At 38.8% G+C, this 25,151-nt stretch overlaps 1 protein-coding gene across 2 annotated transcripts in view; it reads right to left on the bottom strand.

Moving 5' to 3' along the window:
- Positions 1–25,151, bottom strand: part of bin3 (bridging integrator 3) — a 455,445-nt gene that overhangs the window by 399,124 nt on the left and 31,170 nt on the right. For both annotated transcript variants that reach the window (XM_062049501.1, XM_062049503.1), the window contains exons 2-3: positions 6,728–6,776; positions 1,294–1,334 (exon numbers count right to left, since the gene is read on the bottom strand). In XM_062049501.1, the coding sequence (XP_061905485.1) occupies positions 1,294–1,334; positions 6,728–6,776 (90 nt within the window). The remainder of the gene's footprint in view (positions 1–1,293; positions 1,335–6,727; positions 6,777–25,151) is intronic.

Below are 25,151 nucleotides of genomic sequence, written 5' to 3'. Positions count from 1 at the left end.
CACAGCTTGTGAGATCAAATAATTCCCATGATGCACTGATCAATTGTGGAGGGTGGAGCAGCAAAGATGCCAGTACAAGCCTGCTGCTTCTGACTCACTTTCAAGGTCTATGGGCACCACACCTTACTGATGAAGGCTCCTCCTACTCTTATTCCACACGGCCCTCAGGGAGCTTTCTTCAACTTCATGTGCACAAGTCCAGGATGCCTTTCTGGTCAGCTTCAATGTTACTTGCAAATAATATCATCAGTGTTTTGACTCAAATTCTACAATTAACATTGATTTTTTTCTAACACCATGAGTCTGAGATTTTAATATCTATTTGTACAAAACACTCTATGCTTTAAACTGCAAGAAAACAATTTGAATTGCAGACATCCATTAGTGGCCGTTGACTGAAAAGCAGCCGGAAGGCAATGCTGTCGAAGTCCACTTTCCAAGGTAAATGCTAAAGTGAACAAAATAATTGATTCACATTTGAATTGCGATTGTTATTCATCATGATTCTAAATTGAGTCATCATTTCTAAAATCTATTTACTATATATATATATATATATATATATATATATATATATATATATATATATATATATATATATATATATATATATATATATATATATATATAAATATATATATATATAAATATATATATATATATATATATATATATATATATATATACACACACACAACTTGAGGGTTCCTGGTTCGATCCCCAGCTTCCGCCATCCTAGTCACGTCCGTTGTGTCCTTGATCAAGTCACTTCACCCTTGCTCAAATTAAGATGACAATTTCATTCGATGAAAAATTGTGAGCAAAATGTGTGTTTTTAAAAATCTAGTGTATAAAAATTATGTGCAGAAAAATTCAGTGAAGAAAACATTCGTTGCTTCAAAAGTCAAGACCCACTTATGGTGACTTGGGACTGTCACATGACTTCAAACTTGACACCTCATTGGCTGCTTCTGAGACAGGATCGATTGCTTCAGGCTTAATTTACCGGAAGTGAGTCTTGAGTTTTAAACAAATACTTCTGTACTGAATTTTTATGCACTGATCTTTTTATCCTGAATTTTTACACACTGAATTTTAAAACACTGTATTTTAACAAAACATGTTTTTAAACACACACATTTTTATTCAATGAAATTGTCAGCAAAATGTGATGTAAAAAAACAAAAAACCTCCATAGGAATCCACAAGCATGAGAATTTGAAGTATCACTTCGTTTCAAGACAGTGATGTGTTTGTGTTGTGAGCACATTTAAATAACCTTTCATCACTTACTTTTGGAGCTTGTCATATTCTCTCTCAAAGTCTCTTTCAACCTGAAGAGTAAAAAAAAAACATTGCAAAATTCAATGATGTCATGATTTAACATTTGAATGATTGGATCACAGCAGATTGCTCAGTAAGAATTGTGTCATTTCTAACCTCACAATTACACATTATCCGACCACAGATGTTTGGACCAATTAGAAGATGACTTACACACAATGATTGTAAGTATGTCATGAGTTGGTCATCTTTTAATTAAGTTATGTTTTATCAAAACAGCTTTGGAAAATGTACACAGACATTTGTCATCAAAGGCTACTTATCTTAGATTGGGATAAAGGAAAATATCATTTGTGCAACCATGCCTGTAATTTAGGGCTGTCCAAAATGTGGCCGCAGCTCATGTTTTAACATTCTAAATATACTTTATAAACAAACAGAAAAGAAGAGCAAACATGTGTAATGTAACAAGAACAAGTTGCTAGGAACACAAAGCTGCCATGCATACGGTTTTCTTTAAATCTGTCATTGCTCAAAAAAATAATAATGAATTAAAATCAATGTTGTTATGAATTATTGAACTGTTCAAGGCTCCAATTACTTCACATTAAATATTCCACCTGAAATATTTTTTGGGGAAGTTATTGCATATTTTGTGTTTTTGCCAAATGTGGGATTTAAAATAAAAACTGTCATTGCTCATAAAATAATAATGAATCAAAATCAATGTTGTTATGAATTATTGACCTATTTAAGGCACCAATTACTTCACATTAAATATTCCACTTTGAAATATTTTAGAAATGATTGCATATTTTGTGTTTTTGCCAAAGTTTACTTTGACAAAAAGGGCGTAAAACAAACACTAAAAAAAACATTAAAAAAAATTATTAAAACCTTTAATCGATGATTACATCTGATCTAGAGACTTAAAGGCCTACTGAAATGATTTTTTTTTATTTAAACGGGGATAGCAGATCCATTCTATGTGTCATACCGGATCTTTTCGCGATATTGCCATATTTTTGCTGAAAGGATTTAGTATAGAACAACGACGATAAAGTTCGCAACTTTTGGTCTCTGATAAAAAAAAGCCTTGCCCCTACCGGAAGTAGCGTGACCAGTTGTTCGCCTCCTCATATTTTCCTATTGTTTTCAACGCAGCTAGAGCGATTCGGACCGAGAAAGCGACGATTACCCCATTAATTTGAGCGAGGATGAAAGATTCGTGGATGAGGAACGTTAGAGTAACGGACTAGAATGCTGTGCAAGACATATCTTTTTTCGCTCTGACCGCAACTTAGGTACAAGCTGGCTCATTGGATTCCACACTCTCTCCTTTTTCTATTGTGGATCAAGGATTTGTATTTTAAACCACCTCAGATACTATATCCTCTTGAAAATGAGAGTCGAGAACGCGAAATGGACATTCACAGTGACTTTTATCTCCACGACAATACATCGGCGAAGCTCTTTAGCTACTGAGCTAACGTGATAGCATCTGTCTCAAATGCAGATAGAAACAAAATAAATAAATCCCTGACTGGAAGGATAGACAGAAGATCAACAATACTATTAAACCATGTACATGTAACTACACGGTTAATAATTCTCAGCCTGGCAAAGCTTAACAATGCTGTTGCTAACGACGCTGAAGCTAACTTAGCAACTGGACCTCACAGAGCTATGATAAAAACATTAGCGCTCCACCTACGCCAGCCAGCCCTCATCTGCTCAACACCCGTGCTCACCTGCGTTCCAGCGATCGACGGCGCGACAAAGGACTTCACCCGATCATCGGTGCGGTTGGCGGCTAGCGTCGGCTAGCGCGTCTGCTATCCAAGTAAGTCCTCCTTGTTGTGTTGCTACAGCCAGCCACTAATACACCGATCCCACCTACAACTTTCTTCTTTGCAGTCTCCATTGTTCATTAAACAAATTGCAAAAGATTCACCAACACAGATGTCCAGAATACTGTGGAATTATGAAATGAAAACAGAGCTATTTTGTATTGGCTTCAATGGGCTACGGCGTGTCGAAGTTGGGAGAGTGGCCGTGCCAGCAATCTGAGGGTTCCTTGTTCAATCCCCACCTTCTACCATCCTAGTCACGTCCGTTGTGTCCTTGAGCAAGACACTTCACCCTTGCTCCTGATGGGCCTGGTTAGCGCCGTGCATGGCAGCTCCCGCCATCAGTGTGAGAATGTGTGAATGTGTGTGTGTGAATGGGTGAATGAGGAAATAGTGTCAAAGCGCTTTGAGTTCCTTAAAAAAGGTAGAAAAGCGCTATACAAGTACAACCCATTTACTATTTACCATTTACCGATACACCTGTTTCACTGGCTACGTCACACGCATACGTCATCATCCAAAGGCGTTTTCAACCGGAAGTTTAGCGGGAAATTTAAAATTGCACTTTATAAGTTAACCCGACCGTATTGGCATGTGTTGCAATGTTAAGATTTCATCATTGATATACAAAATATCAGACTGCGTGGTCGGTAGTAGAGAGTTTCAGTAGGCCTTTAAAAAAAAAATTAATTGCTCGAAAAAATTATATTAGAAAAAAATCAATGTTGTTATGAATTATTGACCTATTTAAGGCTCCAATTATTTCACATCAAATATTCCACTGTGACATTTTTTTCGGGGAAATTATTGCATATTTTGTGTGTTTGCCATATAAAAAACTAAGTTTAATTTGACAAAAAGGGCATAAAACAAAATATTTAAAACTTATAATAAACGGCTAGATCTGATTGACCAAAAAATGTTTTAAAAATGTGTGACTTATTTTTAACATTTTTATAAGTGGGGCCATTTTGGATCCCCAATCATTTTAGTGGGGTTAGAAAAAACTGTAATGCTCAAAAAAATAATAATGAATCAATGTTGTTATGAGTCATTCACCTATTCAAGGCTCCAATTACTTCACATCAGATATTCCACCTGAAATATTTTTGAGGGAAATTATTGCATGTTTTGTGTTTTTGCCTAAGTTTACTTTGACAAAAAGGGCATAAAACAAACATAAAAAAACATAAATATAATTAAAACGTATAATTGGCGGGTATATCTGATCTAGAGACTTTAAAAAATATATGACTTATTTTTGACACTTTTATAAGAGGGGCCACTTTTGATATAAATGTGGGATTTAAAATAAAAACTGTCATTGCTCATAAAATAATAATGAATCAAAATCAATGTTATGAATTATTGACCTATTTAAGGCACCAATTACTTCACATTAAATATTCCACTTTGAAATATTTTAGGGCGAAATTATTGCATAGTTTGTGTTTTTGCCAAAGTTTACTTTGACAAAAAGGGCGTAAAACAAACATTAAAAAAAACATTAAAAATAATTCAAACCTTTAATCGATGGATACATCTGATCTAGAGACTTAAAAAATATATGACTTCTTTTTGACACTTTTATAAGAGGGGCTACTTTTGATATAAATGTGGGTTTAAAAAAAAAATGTAATTGCTCGAAAAAAATAATATTGGAATAAAATCAATGTTATGAATTATTGACCTATTTTAGGCACCAATTACTTCATATCAAATATTCCACTTTGAAATATTTCTAGGGGAAATTATTGCATATTTTGTGTGTTTGCCATATAAAAAACTAAGTTTACTTTGACAAAAAGGGCATAATACAAAATAATTAAAACTTATAACTAACGGATAGATCTCATTGACCAAAAAACCTTAAAAAATGTGTGACTTATTTTTTATATTTTTATAAGTGGGGCCATTTTGGATCCCCAATCATTTTAGTGGGGTTAGAAAAAACTATTGTGCTCAAAACAATTATAATGAATTAATGAATTAATCAATGTTGTTATGAACCATTGACCTATTCAAGACTCAAATTACTTCACATCAAAAATTCCACTTTGAAATATTTTAGGGCAAAAATATTGCGCATTTTGTTTTGCCTTATAAAAACAGGGTTTTGACAAAAAGGACATAAATCATTAAAAAAAAAAAAACTATTTACTGACAGACCTGAAGTTGCTCTACAGATTTGAGTATTGCATTAAAAAAATACAATTTTTATGACTGAGACTCTTTCAGGTTGAGGAGAGCCTTAAAGGTTGACAAAAATGTAAATATTGTCTTGGTTTTGTAGATGAAGCCTATCATCTGCTGGCAGGCTACATGGCTTCCATACTGGCGGTCATTAGAGTTGAAGGGTTTAAACGACAGTGTCATCTGTGTCCCATTTACAAAGCCTCTTCCTGATTACCCACAGCAAGCGGTCAGTTGGGCCAAAGGTCTATTACACCTCTGCATGTTTACATGTTCTAACACACAGGTGTCAAACTTGTCCCGCCACATTATTTTATGTGGCCGCGAAAGCCTGGAAATAATATGCATTAATACAATGCTTAATCTTTTCTTACTTCATATTAATATTTGTTCTTTCCCTTTTGACATTAAAAACCATGTACTGCATGCAATTGCAGATTTTTTCAAATGCAATATTATCAAAATCAAAATATTATGTTATGTACTCCAAAAGTATTTTTGTTAAAATAAAGATAAATACTGTACCTAAAAATCTGCTTGACTTATGATTTCAAAACAAATTATCAATCAAATTGTAGACTGTAAAATTGACAATATATTTTTTACCGTAAAATCAACCTTAGTACTGTTTTTTTCCATGTACAGTAAGACACTAAAACATTAAATAACAAACAAAAATAACATTAAAACAACAAGATTTTACAGTAAAAAAAAATGTCAGCTCTGTTGCTTGAATTTTACTGCTGATAACAGTGGTATTGTTTCTCCATTCCATTTTTTCACATGCTGTAAAAAAAACACTGCTTTTACTGTAAAATTCTGGTGACTGAGCTGCCAGTTTTTAAAGTAAAATTTAAAAAATGTTTGCAACTTATGTAAGAATATATATTGTTAATGTATTATATATACGTATATACACATGTACATTCATTTATTACTCATGGTTAAACACGGCCCTTTGAGGGCAACCATAACTGCGATGTGGCCCTCAATGAAAAGGATGGTCTAACACAGTGGTCCCCAACCTTTTTGTAGCTGCGGACCGTTCAACGCTTGAAAATTTGTCCCACGGACCGGGGGGGCGGGGTATTATTATTTTTATTTTTTTCATAAAGAAATACAATCATGTGTGCTTACGGACTGTATCCCTGCAGACTGTATTGATCTATATTGATATATAATGTATATATTGTGTTTTTTGTGTTGATTTAATTTATTTAAAAAAAAAATATATATATATATTTTTTTAATTTCTTCTGCGGCCCGGTACCGGTCCGCGGCCCGGTGGTTGGGGACCACTGGTCTAACACATCCACTACAATGTGTGAGCTATCATTGACACCACTCTTGCAAGTTAGTACCTTCAACATTTACTACGGTCCCTGCTTTTGGCTACTTACAGTTTTAGAGACAATCTGCTTCTTTGGCTGTCCAATCTTGAAAGGAATCCTGAAATGACAATGTCAGTCTGTTAGCATCTGCATGAGAAGTAGGGTTCCTCTCAGATGTGACAACCATGCACATGTCCTCTCTACACGTGCAGCATCGGACCCAGGTAAGTACACACCTCACATTTTAACACTCATTTGTATTACAGTGTATCTTTTCAAGAGCAATAGTGTAGAAACAAAACTTGGATATACAGCTTGTATAGCAGGTGTGTCATAAGTGTGGCCTGTAGCTAATTTTTTTATCGTCACCATTCTAATACAGGGATCTCAAACTCAACTTAGCTCAGGGGCCGCATGGCGGAAAATCTACACCTATGTGGGCCGAACACGTAAAATAATGACATAATAACTTAAAAATAAAGACGACTTCAGATTGTTTTCTTTGTTTTACTTTGACCCAAAATAGAACGAGCACATTCTGAAAATGTACATGTCACAAATAGGGTTGTACGGTATACCAGTACTAGTATAGTATGGCGGTACTAATGAATCAAAAACGGTACTATACTCTGTTTGAAAAGTACCGGTTGCCGGGCATGACGGCGCGTTGTCTTGTCGTGACATTGCTGGGTTTACAAGCAGAGGAGCATGTTCGGCAGCGCACGCACACAGAGTACTTACAAGCAGACACAGTGTGTAGACAGAAAAGGGAGAATGGACGCATGTTGGTGTAAAAAGTAAAGATAAAGGTGAAGTTATAACTAGGGATGATGTTTTATAATAAATTATCGAGTTCGAGCCCATTATCGAATCCTCTTATCGAACCGATTCCTTATCGATTGTCTTATCGAGTCCAGATAGGTTGTTGTATATGGAAAAAAACACACAATATTTGGTTTAACAAAAGCTCACTTTTATTTTATAAGAAAAAAATAAAATAAATAAATAAATATTGACTGTTGTTACCCCCCTAAAAAAATAAAATAAAATAAATAAATATTGACTGTTGTTACCCAAAGTATATTAAGTGGGAGTTTTCAGAAAAACAAATATGTACAGTAACACAAAAACAACCTGTCTCTGTGATCACTATAGGCGTATAAATAATAATATTGTGTTAAATAAAATCAGTCCCTTGGGCACAAAACTGAAAACACAGCTCTCCAAAAAGTGCACTTCTGCTGCTATTGGAACATACTAACTACGCACACTATGACCCTAAGAACACCACAGTCATCAATCAACAATTCTTCTTCCAAATAATTAGCATGTCTGCTTTTTCAGGATCAAGTCTTCGCTAATCGTGTCGCCAACGGTGGAAAAAACACGTTCACTTGGCGTGGAACTAGCTTGGACACACAGATAGGTTTGACGACATCCTCCTCCAGTCTGTATCTAAACCTTCTGGGGTCCATCAGTGTGGCCTCCTCCAGGAATGACTGCACGTCCTTGTCCTGGAGGGAAAATGAGGGACAGACACAGCATAGATTTAGGGGGGGAAATTAGCTGAATGTGAAGACTAGGGTGTCTGTTATTAAGTCTTTAGCATTAGTATGTGGGATTAAATGATGGACTGGATTAAGTAATGAAGTTAAACATTGTACTGATATGATCCACTTTAAGAGGTTGTTCAAATTAATAGTGCTTACAAAGTAAAAAGAAGAATTATGAGAAATACTTTCAACCTTATTGAAAATAAGATATTCTTCATCTCAGTATATTAATAATGACTGAATTAATTAATTACATATTACACAACTGTTGTATATACTAATTCACAGATGTTATTTTATTATAAAAAGGTCAGTAAATGATGTATATATTTGTAAACGCTCTGAAGTGGGAAAGGGGTAGGATTAAATAAGTTTTACTTCTTCCTACCCCTTTTCGGACATGATGTAAAGTGAAATGATATGAAACTGATGTGTTATGCTGTAAGTGTGTTCATGCACGAAATAAACTAAAGAAAGAAAGAAAGCACTAGTTTATTAGACAGACCTGCAAACTCTGGAGTGGTGTAGGCTACAAGATAACATTAACATTATCAGACACATACAAAAAAGCTAACGTTAACGTTACCGTTAGCCACTGACTATGCTTGGGTAACGTTAGTCTAGCTAACATTACTGCAGTCCTGGTTGACATAGGAGGTAACCTTACTTTAGCCTAAAGTCTACAAGTGAGCAAATATGGAAATTAACCGGAAAGAGTTAACGTTAGTTACTCACCACCACTATCACTGGAAATGGGGCTGCAGGTTTGAAGCAGAAGAAGAGGGGCTTGCTTCGTCATCTCTGTCGCTGCTTCTCCACGTGTCAAAGACACGACACGGTTCTCGAACGTTCAGGTTATGTGCAGCCTGAAAATGTTTCAACACGCTTTTTGTACTTCCCCCCCTTACATGAGAGCGAAGCCTGGCAATAATTGCATATTGCCGTTTACTAGTCGTATTTTTTTGTATAATGAAGTCATGCCTTGAGGCGTTTTTTCCAGTCCATTATTTTTGCTGCTTGTGTGACATCACAGGAAATGACGTAGCTCAGTCATTAGACTGAACTATGTCATTTCCTGTGATGTCCCACAGGGCTTTTCCTGTGGGACGGGATTCGTTCCCAGGGATTCGAATAAAGAACCAACTCTTTTTCTTTACTATAGTGGCCTCGATAACGGGAACCGGTTCTCAAAAAGGGATTTGAGTCCATACAATCGGTTCTTTTCTTATCGAACAACCGGGAGAACCGGTTTCAAACATCATCCCTAGTTATAACACTGAAACACCCTCAGGAAGAGGTGATTTAAGGCATGGCTAGCTAGCTAGCGGCTAACATCCATCCACAGTGTTTTAGCTACTTCTAAATCACTCATCCTGGCCTCCGTGGCGACAAATAAAGTGAGTTTCTTGCAAGTATCATTATCACTGGAGGACGAGGACTAGCTAAACATGCTTCACTACACACCGTAGGATACAATAGCTCACCGGCGTCACAATGTAAACAAATGCAATGGATGGATCTACACCTGACATCCACTGTAATGATACCAAGTACAAGAGCATATGTAGTCGATACTACTATGATTACATGAATATTTTTTATCGTCACAAAATCTTTTTTCGTTTTTTTTTCATTCGTATTATGTTTATAAAGTCAGTAAATATGTCCCTGGACACATGAGGACTTTGAATATGACCAATGTATGATCCTGTAACTACTTGGTATCGGATCGATACCTAAATGTGTGGTATCGCCCAAAACTAATGTAAAATATCAAAGAAGAGAAGAATAAGTGATTATTACATTTTAACAGAAGTGTAGATAGAACATGTTAAAACAGAAAATAGACAGATATTAACAGTAAATGAACAAGTGGATTAATAATAATTTTTTACAGTTTGTCCCTCATAATGTAGACAAAATAATAGAATGATAAATGACACAATATGTTACTGCATACGTCAGCAGACTAATTAGGAGTCTTTGTTTGTTTACTTACTACTAAAAGACAAGTTGTCTAGTATGTTCACTATTTTATTTAAGGACTAAATTACAATAATAAACATATGTTTCATGTAGCCTAACATTTTTTGTTCAAACAAAGTCAATAATACTGTTTTGTGTGGTACCCTTTATTTAGAAAAGTATCAAAGTATCAAAATACATTTTTGTACTGGTACCAAAATATTGGTATGGAGACAACCCTAGTTCACAAATAATCTTCTTGACAAAACACTTCAAGTTAGGAAAAACACCATGAACAATGAACTTAGACTTCATCTCAGTGTTTCTACAAAGCAATTCCTCTTTAAGTCAGAGCCCATCTAGCATTGAATAAAAAACTGAATCAAGCATAAATAAAAACTCTTCTATGTGTCATTTCCACTGTTGACTTTCTTTAAATGAGCAGAGAAGACAATCACTATATAAATGTGCAGCATTGGAAGTGGACTTACCAATTCTTTCTTTTACTGTTAGATGTTACCGTGTACCTCTTGCTTGGTATACTTGCTAGAAACTATTTGTTTGCCTAACAGAATTGCTATTGCGACATCCAGTGGACACATTTAGAATAGCAGTTTATTTAATTTAAAAATGCAGCTCAATTTTACGTTTAGCAAACTCATCTCTCGGAGCAGATTGAACCTGTTTACTTAGACTTAGACAAACTTTATTGATCCACAAGGGAAATTGTTCCACACGGTAGTAGCTCAGTTTCACGGGCCTGATACGGCCCGCTGGCCGCATGCCTTACATCCCTGCTCTAATATACGCAAGCTAGCTTTTTTTGCTAAATTTGCAGGTTTACACCTCAGCGTCAAATATTGTGTTAATTGACGCAAGATAACTGTTAGCATGCTAAATTTATTTTAGCTAATTTTGTAGATATACACCTTAGTCATATTTTGGTACTTGATTTATGCCAATGTTAGCATTTTTCAGGTACACACCACATTTTTGTACTTGACGGATGTTACAGTTAGCGTTTTAACATGCTAACATTAGCACGCTAGTTTTTTTAATAATACCCGGGATTTTATATAGCGCTTTTCTAAGTACCCAAAGTCGCTTTACATGTTAAAAACCCATCATTTATTCACACCTGGTGGTGGTAAGCTACTTTCGTAGCCACAGCTGCCCTGGGGTAGACTGACGGAAGCGTGGCTGCCAATTTGCGCCTACGGCCCCTCCGACCACCACCTATCATTCATTCAACATTCTTTCACCGGTGTGAGTGGCACCGGGGGCAAGGGTGAAGTGTCCTGCCCAAGGACACAACGGCATGGTAAGAGGCGGGGAGCGAACCTGCAACCCTCAGGTTTCTGACACGGGTGCTCTACCCACTACGCCATGCCGCCCCTAAGCCAATTTAGCAGGTATACACCTCTGTGTCATATATTTTGGTATTTCACTAATGTTAACTGGAAGCATGTTACCATAGTACTGTTAGCAAGCTAGCTTTTAATTAGTTCATTTTGCTCGTGTTTTTTTTCTTACCTGACGCTATCTGGCAAGCGGGCTAACTGTTAGCATTTCAGTTCGCCTTTAGCTCTTCAGCGTTCACACGGAATGTCTATCGAAATTGCATTCTCTAGTTTTTTGGGGGGAAATAACCTATACTGGACTGGTTTTGAAGGTGAAAACTACCAAAATGGCCCTCGCCTCCTCTGATTTGTCAGTCTGTGGCCCTCAGTGGAAAAAGTTTGGGCACCCCTGTTTTATAGGATATAATTGTTTAACCATAGGGCTGGGGCCCATTGTTGGGCCGCCAAAAATACATGTTTCTCAGCTGTGGTCCATATGGGCCACAGTGGTACTGTGTTGTAATACACTTTTCCACCACTTGTGGCAGTAATGACAATCTCAAACCAACAAATCGGAAACTAAAGTCATAGAGAAGTTTCTTAAGCGCACAAATAATGACTAAAGTGGTGAAACTGTATTTTCAGTCACACTTACATTTTATTGACAGTTTAGTTACAAAAAATGCATTATTAATTTAGTTTGTTTATTTCAGAACAACATAATTGTATGTACATTCATTTTTCATCAGTTATTTAAGTTAAAGTTAAAGTACCAATGATTGTCACACACACACTAGGTGTGGTGAAATGTGTCCTCTGTATTTGACCCATCCCCTTGTTCACCCCCTGGGAGATGAGGGGAGCAGTGGGCAGCAGTGGGCAGCAGTGGGCAGCAGCGGTGGCTGCGCCCGGGAATCATTTTTGGTGATTTGTTATGCAGTGTATTTAATTAGTCTGTATTTGTCTAATCAGCCTGATCTAATCCTAAGGTTAATTATCTAATATTCTTTGTGATGAACACATGGTGTTATATTATCAACATTACTAATTCAGTGTTAATATTTGAGGCCTTCTGTAGTGTAAAAGTTGGTGGTTGAGGTCAAAAGTGTGAAGAACCCTTGGGATCTATGAATGCATGGATTGACTGAAAATGACTCAAGGGCCATTATTGTCTAACGAGCTGGCACATATTTTAAACAAATACTGTACTGAATTTCTGTAAATAGTAGTCTTCACCGCGCCTTAATCAATGGTGTGTGTCTGTGTATCGTCCATGCAGAAAAACCAACAACACACCTCGAAAGAAAAAAGTTCCTCCTTTGAAAAACTACTAGTGCCTGTAATTTCCTCTATGACTCATAGCACCATGTGTCACTGCCTGCAGGGCACACATGGCATCTGTAAAGCTGAGGTTTAGTGTAGAGTTTAAAGAGAAAGTTCTGGGAAAAAAAGCGACTAAACATCTTAACACTTACATGAAAGGAATTACGGAGAGGAAAAAAACTAAAGAAGCTCTCATGTTTGGCTACTAGTAAGGATTTACCTTAAGGACGGCGTGGCGAAGTTGGTAGAGTGGCCGTGCCAGCAATCGGAGGGTTGCTGGTTACTGGGGTTCAATCCCCACCTTCTACCATCCTAGTCACGTCCGTTGCGTCCTTGGGCAAGACACTTCACCCTTGCTCCTGATGGGTGCTGGTAGCGCCTTGCATGGCAGCTCCCTCCATCAGTGTGTGAATGTGTGTGTGAATGGGTGAATGTGGAAATATTGTCAAAGTGCTTTGAGTACCTTGAAGGTAGAAAAGCGCTATACAAGTATAACCCATATTCGGTTATTTAGTATCCAGAATACATATAAGAAGCACCTAGGATAAACATACAAAAGATAATATACTCAATACAAATCATACTGATACATCCAAACATTACAAAATAGCTCTGATAAACGATAAAACAAAAATAAAGTTCCAATGAGGCGGGATTACCCATATTGTGGGTTAGGGTGAGCAAATCAAGCGCTCTTCTTCAAGGCTCTCACGTACATTCTCTCTGTGTCTTGCAATTCTGACAGCAAACAATCGTGATCTCCACGCAGTGTAGCATTCTCACTAGCGGCTAACACACACAGCAGTGAAAGTGTTTTTACAAGCATCGTCATCACTGGAGGAAGAGGAATAAAGATGCTACTAGGGTTGAACGGCACTAATTACCGTATTTTTCGGAGTATAAGTTGCACCTGCCGAAAATGCATAATAAAGAAGGAAAAAAACATACATAAGTCGCACTGGAGTATAAGTCGCATTTTTAGGGGAAATTTATTAGATGAAATCCAACACCAAGAATAGACATTTGAAAGGCAATTTAAAATAAAGAAAGAATAGTGAACAACAGGCTGAATAAGTGTACGTTATATGACGCATAAATAACCAACATGTTGCCCGTTCTCTTAAAAGGGGAGGGGGTGTCGCACTAATATACAATGAAAACTTTAACCTTACCCCTAACCTAAATAATAAATATAAATCGTTTGAGGTGCTTACTATGAGGTCTGTCACACCGCTGCCTCTCTACCTGGCTGTTATCTACCGCCCCCCTGGGCCCTATTCGGACTTTATCAGTGAATTCTCAGAGTTCGTTGCTGATCTAGTGACGCACGCCGACAATATAATCATAATGGGGGACTTTAATATCCATATGAATACCCCATCGGACCCTCAGTGCGTGGCGCTCCAAACCATAATTGATAGCTGTGGTCTTACACAAATAATACATGAACCCACGCATCGCAACGGTAATACAATAGATCTAGTGCTTGTCAGGGGTGTCACCACCTCCAAAGTTATGATACTTCCATATACTAAAGTAATGTCCGATCATTACCTTATAAAATTTGAAGTTTTGACTCTTTGTCAACAAGCTAATAATAATAATAACTGCTATAGCGGCCGCAACATTAATGCTGCCACAACGATGACTCTTGCTGACCTACTGCCTTCGGTAATAGCACCATTCCCAAATTATGTCGGCTCTATTGATAAACTCACTAACAACTTTGACGATGCCTTGCGCGAAATTATTGATAGTATAGCACCGCTAAAGCAAAAAAGGGCCCCTAAAAGGCGCACCCCATGGTTTACAGAAGAAATTAGAGCTCATAAATTATCATGTAGAAAACTGGAACGCAAATGGCGCGCGACTAAACTTGAGGTTTTCCATCAAGCATGGAGTGATAGTTTAATAACTTATAAACGCATGCTTACCTTAGCTAAAGCTAAATACTACTCAAATCTCATCCGCCTCAACAAAAACGATCCTAAATTTCTGTTTAGTACAGTAGCATCGCTAACCCAACAAGGGACTCCTCCCAGTAGCTCCACCCACTCGGCAGATGATTTTATGAATTTCTTTAATAAGAAAATTGAACTCATTAGAAAGGAGATTAAAGACAACGCATCCCAGCTACAACTGGGCTCTATTAACACAAATACGACTGTATATACGACGGACACTGCCCTCCAAAATAGTCTCTCTATTTTTGATGAAATAACATTAGAGGAATTATTACAGCGTGTAAGTGGGATAAAACAAACAACATGTTTACTTGACCCACTTCCTGGGAAACTTATCAAGGAACTGTTTGTATTATTAGGTCCATCAGTGTTAAATATTATAAACTTATCACTTTCCTCCGGCACTGTTCCCCTAGCATTCAAAAAAGCGGTTATTCATCCTCTGCTCAAAAGACCTAACCTCGATCCTGACCTCATGGTAAACTACCGACCGGTCTCCCACCTTCCGTTTATTTCCAAAATTCTCGAAAAAACTGTTGCACAGCAGCTAAATGAACACTTAGTGACTAACAATCTCTGTGAACCTTTTCAATCCGGTTTCAGGGCAAATCACTCTACGGAGACAGCCCTCGCAAAAATGACTAATGATCTATTGCTAACGATGGATTCTGATGCGTCATCTATGTTGCTGCTTCTTGATCTTAGCGCCGCTTTCGATACCGTCGATCATAATATCTTATTAGAGCGTATCAAAACACGTATTGGTATGTCAGACTTAGCCTTGTCTTGGTTTAACTCTTATCTTACTGACAGGATGCAGTGCGTCTCCCATAACAATGTGACCTCGGACTATGTCAAGGTAACGTGCGGAGTTCCCCAGGGTTCGGTTCTTGGCCCTGCACTCTTTAGTATTTACATGCTGCCGCTGGGTGACATCATACGCAAGTACGGTGTTAGCTTTCACTGTTATGCTGATGACACTCAACTCTACATGCCCCTAAAGCTGACCAACACGCCGGACTGTAGTCAGCTGGAGGCGTGTCTTAATGAAATTAAACAATGGATGTCCGCTAACTTTTTGCAACTCAACGCTAAGAAAACGGAAATGCTGATTATCGGTCCTGCTAGACACCAACATCTATTTAATAATACCACCTTAACATTTGACAACCAAACAATTAAACAAGGAGACTCGGTAAAGAATCTGGGTATTATCTTCGACCCAACTCTCTCGTTTGAGTCACACATTAAGAGTGTTACTAAAACGGCCTTCTTTCATCTCCGTAATATCGCTAAAATTCGTTCCATCTTGTCCACTAGCGACGCTGAGATCATTATTCATGCGTTCGTTACGTCTCGTCTCGATTACTGTAACGTATTATTTTCGGGCCTCCCTATGTCTAGCATTAAAAGATTACAGTTGGTACAAAATGCGGCTGCAAGGCTTTTGACAAAAACAAGAAAGTTTGATCATATTACGCCTATACTGGCTCACTTGCACTGGCTTCCTGTGCACTTAAGATGCGACTTTAAGGTTTTACTACTTACGTATAAAATATTACACGGTTTAGCTCCAGCCTATCTCGCCGATTGTATTGTACCATATGTCCCGACAAGAAATCTGCGTTCAAAGAACTCCGGCTTATTAGTGATTCCCAGAGCCAAAAAAAAGTCTGCGGGCTATAGAGCGTTTTCTATTCGGGCTCCAGTACTCTGGAATGCCCTCCCGGTAACAGTTAGAGATGCTACCTCAGTAGAAGCATTTAAGTCCCATCTTAAAACTCATTTGTATAATCTAGCCTTTAAATAGACCCCCCCTTTTTTAGACCAGTTGATCTGCCGTTTCTTTTCTTCTCTCCTCTTCTCCCCTGTCCCTTGCGAGGGGGAGTTGCATAGGTCCGGTGGCCATGGATGAAGTGCTGGCTGTCCAGAGCCGGGACCCCGGGTGGACCACTAGCCTGTGCATCGGTTGGGGACATCTCTGCGCTGCTGACCCGTCTCCGCTCGGGATGGTTTCCTATTGGCCCCGCTGTGGACTGGACTCCCGCTGATGTGTTGGATCCACTGTGGACTGGACTTTCACAATGTTATGTCAGACCCACTCGACATCCGTTGCTTTCGGTCTCCCCTAGAGGGGGGGGGTTACCCACATATGCGGTCCTCTCCAAGGTTTCTCATAGTCATTCACCGACGTCCCACTGGGGTGAGTTTTTCCTTGCCCGTATGTGGGCTCTGTACCGAGGATGTCGTTGTGGCTTGTACAGCCCTTTGAGACACTTGTGATTTAGGGCTATATAAATAAACATTGATTGATTGATTGATTGAAATAATAAATATAAATCGTTTGAGGTGCTTACTATGAGGTCTGTCACACCGCTACCTCTCGACCTGGCTGTTATCTACCGCCCCCCTGGGCCCTATTCAGACTTTATCAGTGAATTCTCAGAGTTCGTTGCTGATCTAGTGACGCACGCCGACAATATAATCATAATGGAGGACTTTAATATCCATATGAATACCCCATCGGATCCTCAGTGCGTGGCGCTCCAGACCATAATTGATAGCTGTGGTCTTACACAAATAATACATGAACCCACGCATCGCAACGGTAATACGATAGATCTAGTGCTTGTCAGGGGTGTCACCACCTCCAAAATTATGATACTTCCATATACTAAAGTAATGTCCGATCATTACCTTATAAAATTTGAAGTTTTGACTCATTGTCAACAAGCTAATAATAATAATAACTGCTATAGCGGCCGCAACATTAATGCTGCTACAACGATGACTCTTGCTGGCCTACTGCCTTTGGTAATGGCACCATTCCCAAATTATGTCGGCTCTATTGATAACCTCACTAACAACTTTGACGATGCCCTGCGCGAAACCATTGATAGTATAGCACCGCTAAAGCAAAAAAGGGTCCCTAAAAGGCGCACCCTATGGTTTACACAAGAAATTAGAGCTCATAAATTATCATGTAGAAAGCTGGAACGCAAATGGCGCGCGACTAAACATGAGGTTTTCCATCAAGCATGGAGTGATAGTTTAATAATTTATAAACGCATGCTTACCTTAGCTAAAGCTAAATATTACTCAAATCTCATCCGCCTCAACAAAAACGATCCTAAATTTCTGTTTAGTACAGTAGCATCGCTAACCCAACAAGGGACTCCTCCCAGTAGCTCCACCCACTCAGCAGATGACTTTATGAATTTCTTTAATAGGAAAATTTAACTCATTAGAAAGGAGATTAAAGACAACGCATCCCAGCTACAACTGGGTTCTATTAACACAGATACGACTGTATATACGACGGATACCGCCCTCCAAAATAGTCTCTCTATTTTTGATGAAATAACATTAGAGGAATTATTACGGCGTGTAAGCGGGATAAAACAAACAACATGTTTACTTGACCCACTTCCTGGGAAACTTATCAAGGGACTGTTTGTATTATTTGGTCCATCAGTGTTAAATATTATAAACTTATCACTTTCCTCCGGCACTGTTCCCCTAGCATTCAAAAAAGCAGTTATTCATCCTCTGCTCAAAAGACCTAACCTCGATCCTGACCTCATGGTAAACTACCGACCGGTCTCCCACCTTCCGTTTATTTCGAAAATTCTCGAAAAAATTGTTGCACAGCAGCTAAATGAACACTTAGTGTCTAACAATCTCTGTGAAACCTTTCAATCCGGTTTCAGGGCAAATCACTCTACGGAGAAAGCCCTCGCAAAAATGACTAATGATCTATTGCTAACGATGGATGCTGATGCGTCATCTATGTTGCTGCTTCTTGATCTTAGCGCCGCTTTCGATACCGTCGATCATAATATTTTATTAGAGCGTATCAAAACACGTGTTGGTATGTCAGACTTAGCCTTGTCTTGGTTTAACTCTTATCTTACTGACAGGATGCAGTGCGTCTCCCATAACAATGTGACCTCGGACTATGTCAAGGTAACGTGCGGAGTTCCCCAGGGTTCGGTTCTTGGCCCTGCACTCTTTAGTATTTACATGCTGCCTGTAGGCAGGGGTGCAAATTAACACTCGCCAGTCGCCATTTGCGAGCTATTTTTAGCTTTGGCGAGTAAAATATTTGCCTAACTTGCCACGCTGGCGAGTTGAAAAAGTGAGGTTCACAACAGCAATAATGCAGCGCTTACCGGTACCTAAAGCAACACGGAGATCATTATTTTACCAAGCACATATTTGTTGTGATGTCACGTTCGACGTTCCGTAGACTAGTTGCTAAGAGACGGCAGTTAGCTAGCCTAGTAGTTAGCTTAGAGCGCGCACTACAGGGATATCTCTCAGGCGACAGTCACAGAGTGTACCGGTAACGTTACTCGAGTCTTAATAGCTAACAATCATTCTTCCTAGCCTTAAGCCTATAAATCTTATCGTTATGTGGCGCTTCCTGAAACCCATAGCTAAAAAGGCACGGACGGAGGAGGAGGAGGAGGAGGAGGAGGAGGAGGGGGGTCGCGATGCGAATGCTGCGAAACCCAAACCGACCAGCGCTGGAACTGGGGGGAGAAAGTTTCAGACGAAGTGGCTATACGACGATGCAGGGAAAAAACGCGACTGGCTGACTGTCAAGAACAACATCATGTTTTGCACTGTGTGCACAACTTTTGGAAAGGACAAAAAAAGTCAGGCGAGTCACTTTGTTGTGGGCTGCTCCTCGATGAAAGTTGAAAGTATAATATCACATGAAGGCACTCGCAACCACGACAAAAATATGAAAATAAAGCAAGCCAAGTCTGCCCCACTCCATGAAGCGCCCTCGGTGCAAGTTCTCACTAAACTCTCGGACGTAAACACCCAGAAGATGAAGCTTCTTTTCCGAAATGCGCACGCCATCGCCAAGAAAGGTCGACCAGACAATGTTGAAAAATATTTAACTATTTCTTTATTCTTTGTAGCAATCAATGCACTGTAAAACTTGTATATTACTTAAATTTTATTGAATACAGATCTTTTAAAATCTTATCTGCACTGCATCATGCGTCCTGCTTCTAGTTTCATAGGATAGTAAAAAAAAGAATCTATATACTCTATATACTATACTGTGGCCCCTGGTTGGTTGTAGAATTGGTTTTAATGTGACGTGAACACTTCTACATGGCGGAATACAATGGTAAAGGAAATAGTTTGTTTTGGCATTTGGCGAGTAAAAAATATGGTTGGCGAGTATGTTTTTTCACCTACTAGCCACTTGGCGAGTTGGTCAAAAAGTTAGTTTGCACCCCTGCCTGTAGGTGACATCATACGCAAATACGGTGTTAGCTTTCACTTTTATGCTGATGATACCCAACTCTACATGCCCCTAAAGCTGACCAACACGCCGGATTGTAGTCAGCTGGAGGCGTGTCTTAATGAAATCAAACAATGGATGTCCGCTAACTTTTTGCAACTCAACGCTAAGAAAACGGAAATGCTGATTCAGTGTTTCCCATAAACTGCCAAGATACCTGTGGCGGTGGGGGCGTGGCTATTGGCGTGGTCACCATGACATCATCGAGTAATTTGCATAATTTACTACAATGATATGATTTTCTCTAAAAAGGCTCAAAAAATGTATGCTTACTAATTAATAATAACAGTTTTGTTTTAAACGTCCATCCATCCATCTATCCATCCATTTTACAATATAATTACAACACTTTATGTACATATTTATATACAGATTTGAACAATAAGTTATTCACTGAAATATATTTATTAATTGTGGTTCTTACAAAAAATATATCTTATAAAATATAAAAGCTAAAATGTCTCTTAAAGCTCAGCTCCTTTAATTAGTGCATACTAAATAATTTAACTTTAGCCTACTACTACAACCATATTATTTATCAGCAACATAAAGTGAAACAGAGGCAGAGGTGTCCTGCCACAGTCAGTAACAAATAAACAGAAAACAGTAGTGGTCAAATACAAATAAGGCAACAAGAGAAGTATCCTACACTTCTCTTTTGTAAAGTAAATCTGAACAGCCTATATGGGCATCTACATCAACTATATGATTTGCCTGAGAAGCTGGACAGGACAAAAATAAATAAATAAAAATAAATAAATAAATAAAAAATCTATTTGTGGCGGACGTAATTCCTTCGTGGCGGGCCGCCACAAATAAATGAATGTGTGGGAAACACTGTGATTATCGGTCCTGCTAGACACCGACACCTATTTATTAATACCACCTTAACATTTGACAACCAAACAATTAAACAAGGCGACTCGGTAAAGAATCTGGGTATTATCTTCGACCCAACTCTATCGTTTGAGTCACACATTAAGAGTGTTACTAAAACGGCCTTCTTTCATCTCCGTAATATCGCAAAAATGTGTTCCATTTTGTCCACTAGCGACGCTGAGATCATTATTCATGCGTTCGTTACGTCTCGTCTCGATTACTGTAACGTATTATTTTTGGGTCTCCCTATGTCTAGCATTAAAAGATTACAGTTGGTACAAAATGTGGCTGCTAGGCTTTTGGCAAGAACAAGAAAGTTTGATCATATTTCACCTATACTGGCTCACCTGCACTGGCTTCCTGTGCACTTAAGATGTGACTTTAAAGTTTTACTACTTATGTATAAAATACTACACGGTCTAGCTCCAGCCTATCTTGCCGATTGTATTGTACCATAGGTCCCGGCAAGAAATCTGCATTCAAAGAACTCCGGCTTATTAGTGATTCCCAGAGCCCAAAAAAAGTCTGCGGGCTATAGAGCGTTTTCTATTCGGGCTCCAGTACTATGGAATGCCCTCCCGGTAACAGTTAGAGATGCTACCTCAGTAGAAGCATTTAAGTCCCATCTTAAAACTCATTTGTAGACTCTAGCCTTTAAATAGACCCCCTTTTTAGACCAGTTGATCTGCCGTTTCTTTTCTTCTCTCCTCTGCTCCCCTCTCCCTTGGGGAGGGGGAGTTGCACAGGTCCGGTGGCCATGGATGAAGTGCTGGCTGTCCAGAGTCGGGACCCCGGGTGGACCGCTAGCCTGTGCATCGGTTGGGAACATCTCTGCGCTGCTGACCCGTCTCCGCTCGGGACGGTTTCCTGCTGGCCCCACTATGGACTGGACTCTCGCTGATGTGTTGGATCCACTGTGGACTGGACTTTCACAATATTATGTCAGACCCACTCGACATCCATTGCTTTCGGTCTCCCCTAGAGGGGGGGGGGGTTACCCACATATGTGGTCCTCTCCAAGGTTTCTCATAGTCATTCACATCGACGTCCCACTGGGGTGAGTTTTTCCTTGCCCGTATGTGGGCTCTGTACCGAGGATGTCGTTGTGGCTTGTGCAGCCCTTTGAGACACTTGTGATTTAGGGCTATATAAATAAACATTGATTGATTGATTGAACTGAGAATGTGCCTGGTATGTTAACATAACATATTATGGTAAGAGTCATTCAAATAACTATAACATATAGAACATGCTTTTCATTTACCAAACAATCTGTCACTCCTGATCGCTAAATCCCATGAAATCGTCTTCCTCGGTGTCGCTTCTAAACAACTCTGCCAACTCCAAAGGTAGACAATGCGCCGCTTCCTCTTCTATCGGCACGTCGCTTACGTCAGAGTCATCGTCAGTTGCAGTTCCAATTATTCCAGCCTTTCTGAATCCGGACGTGATGGTCTCGGTTGTCGATCCATCCAATAACATCCAGAAAAGTTGCATGGCGCATTCTCCTGGTTGCCGTGAAGCTGTGCTCTCCATCAATCATCCACTTCTCCCACAGGTTGCGCAGGACTGCCTTAAAGCTCCTATTCACGGAGATGTCAAGTGGCTGGAGTATTTTGGTTAAGCCTCCGGGGATGATGGCAGGTATGGAGTTTAAAACTTTTAATTTATTTTTTAACTGTGGCGTGATGTGCGCTCGCAAGCCTCTCCCGGGAGCACGTTGTTCAAGCACTCATTTGTGAATTTGTTCCTCGAGCTGTGTCCACCTAGCTTTTAGCCCGCGATTAGCTTTTTTAGTTTTCTTCATTTCAGTAATAATAGCCTCTGCTTTTCGCCAGTCCCTTACAAGTTTCTCGTTTACTCCAAACTTTCTTTCTGCAGCTCGATAGCCGTTTCCTGCTGCATATTTCACTACTTCCAACTTGTAACCTGCAGTATATGATTTCCTTTTCGGTGCCATTTTTGTTCAGCCCTTTGTTTTTATAAGTTACCAGCAATGTTAAAATGGTGGAAGTAGTACCGTAGCAGGTAGCATCTTCTTTTCCCACAATGCACTTCTGCCATGACCCGCCTCCGCCGAATTTTCATTGGTTGACGTGTGTGTGTGACGATTGCTGATATCCGGCTAGTCTCTTACGTGAATGAGATGAATAATATTTGATATTTTACGGTAATGTGTTAATAATTTCACACATAAGTCGCTCCGGAGTATACGTCGCACCCCCGGCCAAACTATGAAAAAAACTGCAACTTATAGTCCGAAAAATACGGTAATCATATTCGCTATGATACCGCCTCTAAAAAGTACCGGTTCCGTCAGTGTGTATATTGTACACATTACATATTGTTGTGAAGGTGTCTGTTATTACATTATTTATATACTTGCAGTGTGTATATTGTACATATTACATATTGTTATGAAGGTGTCTGTTACTCCATTATATATATACTTGCAGTGTGTACATTGTACATATTACATATTGTTATGAAGGTGTCTGTTACTACATTATATATATATATATATATATATATATATATATATATATATATATATATATATATATATATATATATGTGTGTGTGTGTGTGTGTGTGTGTGTGCAGTGTATACAAAACGTTGATGGAGAGTTTTGAAGTTGTTTTAGAGGACTTTGAAGTCTACAACGGTGACTCCTATTACCCGCATCATCCAAGCGTTCTTTATCTTCTCTAAAATTGTAAAACAACAAAAATCATGTGTGTTCTTGTCTCTCATAATGATTGTGAACGATAGGCAAAATTCCAATAAAAGTGCAGTTCCCCTTTTATGTTTTCTTTTAAAAAGGAGGGGGGAAAGTCAGAGGTTAGAATTTTAGGTTGTATCGCCAAGCCCTACTTTGGCCCCAGGCTGGCTTATTTTTCAGCAGTACGCCACAAAAAAAAAAAAAAGCCAGTGATGCAACTGTTGGTTGAAGTACAGTCAACCAGGGACGGCATCATGAGCTGGGGGTGAGTGACTTCCGCGTGGGGGAGTAGAGAGCAGGCTAACAGGCAGGTTTTTGCAATACAGACATGTCGACAACACAGTTGTACTCATGCAGTGTATCGATAACACAACAGACTTAGTCACCAACGTGTGGCAATTTTCGTTCGGGCACTTTTGGCGGTATGAAAAACCGGGGCTAACTTTTCGTGAACACTTTGGTTTTCAAACCGAGATAAAACTAGGGCTGGGACGATCAAACGATATCAACATACATCGCGGTAGACATGTAATCGATATTAATATAAAGTGTGTTTGATAAAATGTTCATTCTTTATATATTTTTTGGTGGAAAGAAAGCGGTTGCCTGAACAAAGGCACTTGGGCTCTGGTAAGTCATCAATGGGAGTGACACGCTAACAGCCAATCAGGCCAAGTTTGGTTGTGCCATCTTGCTGTATCGCTGTTGATTCTTTGCATGGAGTGAGAAGAGAAAATAAAAGTGATTGCTGCAAAGAGCGAAGAAATTGTCAATTAAACGCAAACAGTCACCTCCACAGTAAGGCAGTTGTTTGGATTAGTTTTTCGTCCATTCCCTATTTGGGTATACGGAAACAACAGGTAGGAACTAAATTGCAGGACTGGTTGAAAAAAATGATTATAAAATATATCAACTGTGCTACTTTAAAATAATAATAATTTGGTCCAATAATATTTAATAAAAATGACTGCTTAACTTACATTTTTTTCTTAAGAATACCAGACCAAATGAAATGTTACACAGCTGTAACTTCCTGGCACTAAACCTGCAGTAAATAGTTCTTCTCAGGTTTCTCTAGGTTTACATTTTCACACTTTGCACTATTTTACTACACTTTATGAAGCAATTCTGACATATTCCTTATTTGTGCATTTTCATTTTAAGAACTTATGTTAAGTGTTCAATGTGATTTTAGAAGTTTGTTGACATTGTTTGAGTGTTTTAATGTTTGTGTTGACATTTCCTTCTGCCTTGATAGCTGAGGGATTATAATCAGAGAACGGTTACATCTTAAATAAAACTGTTTACTTTTGATATATTTTTCTCCTGGTGCTTAGTTGCCATAGGTCATAAAAAAAATAAAAATGTATCGATATCGACTGATACAAAAAACACTTATATCATGAGTTTACAGCCATAT

The sequence above is a fragment of the Entelurus aequoreus genome, linkage group LG06 (genome assembly GCF_033978785.1).
Source record: "Entelurus aequoreus isolate RoL-2023_Sb linkage group LG06, RoL_Eaeq_v1.1, whole genome shotgun sequence".
NCBI lineage: Eukaryota > Metazoa > Chordata > Actinopteri > Syngnathiformes > Syngnathidae > Entelurus > Entelurus aequoreus.
This window is presented reverse-complemented; position numbering and strand designations above follow the sequence as displayed.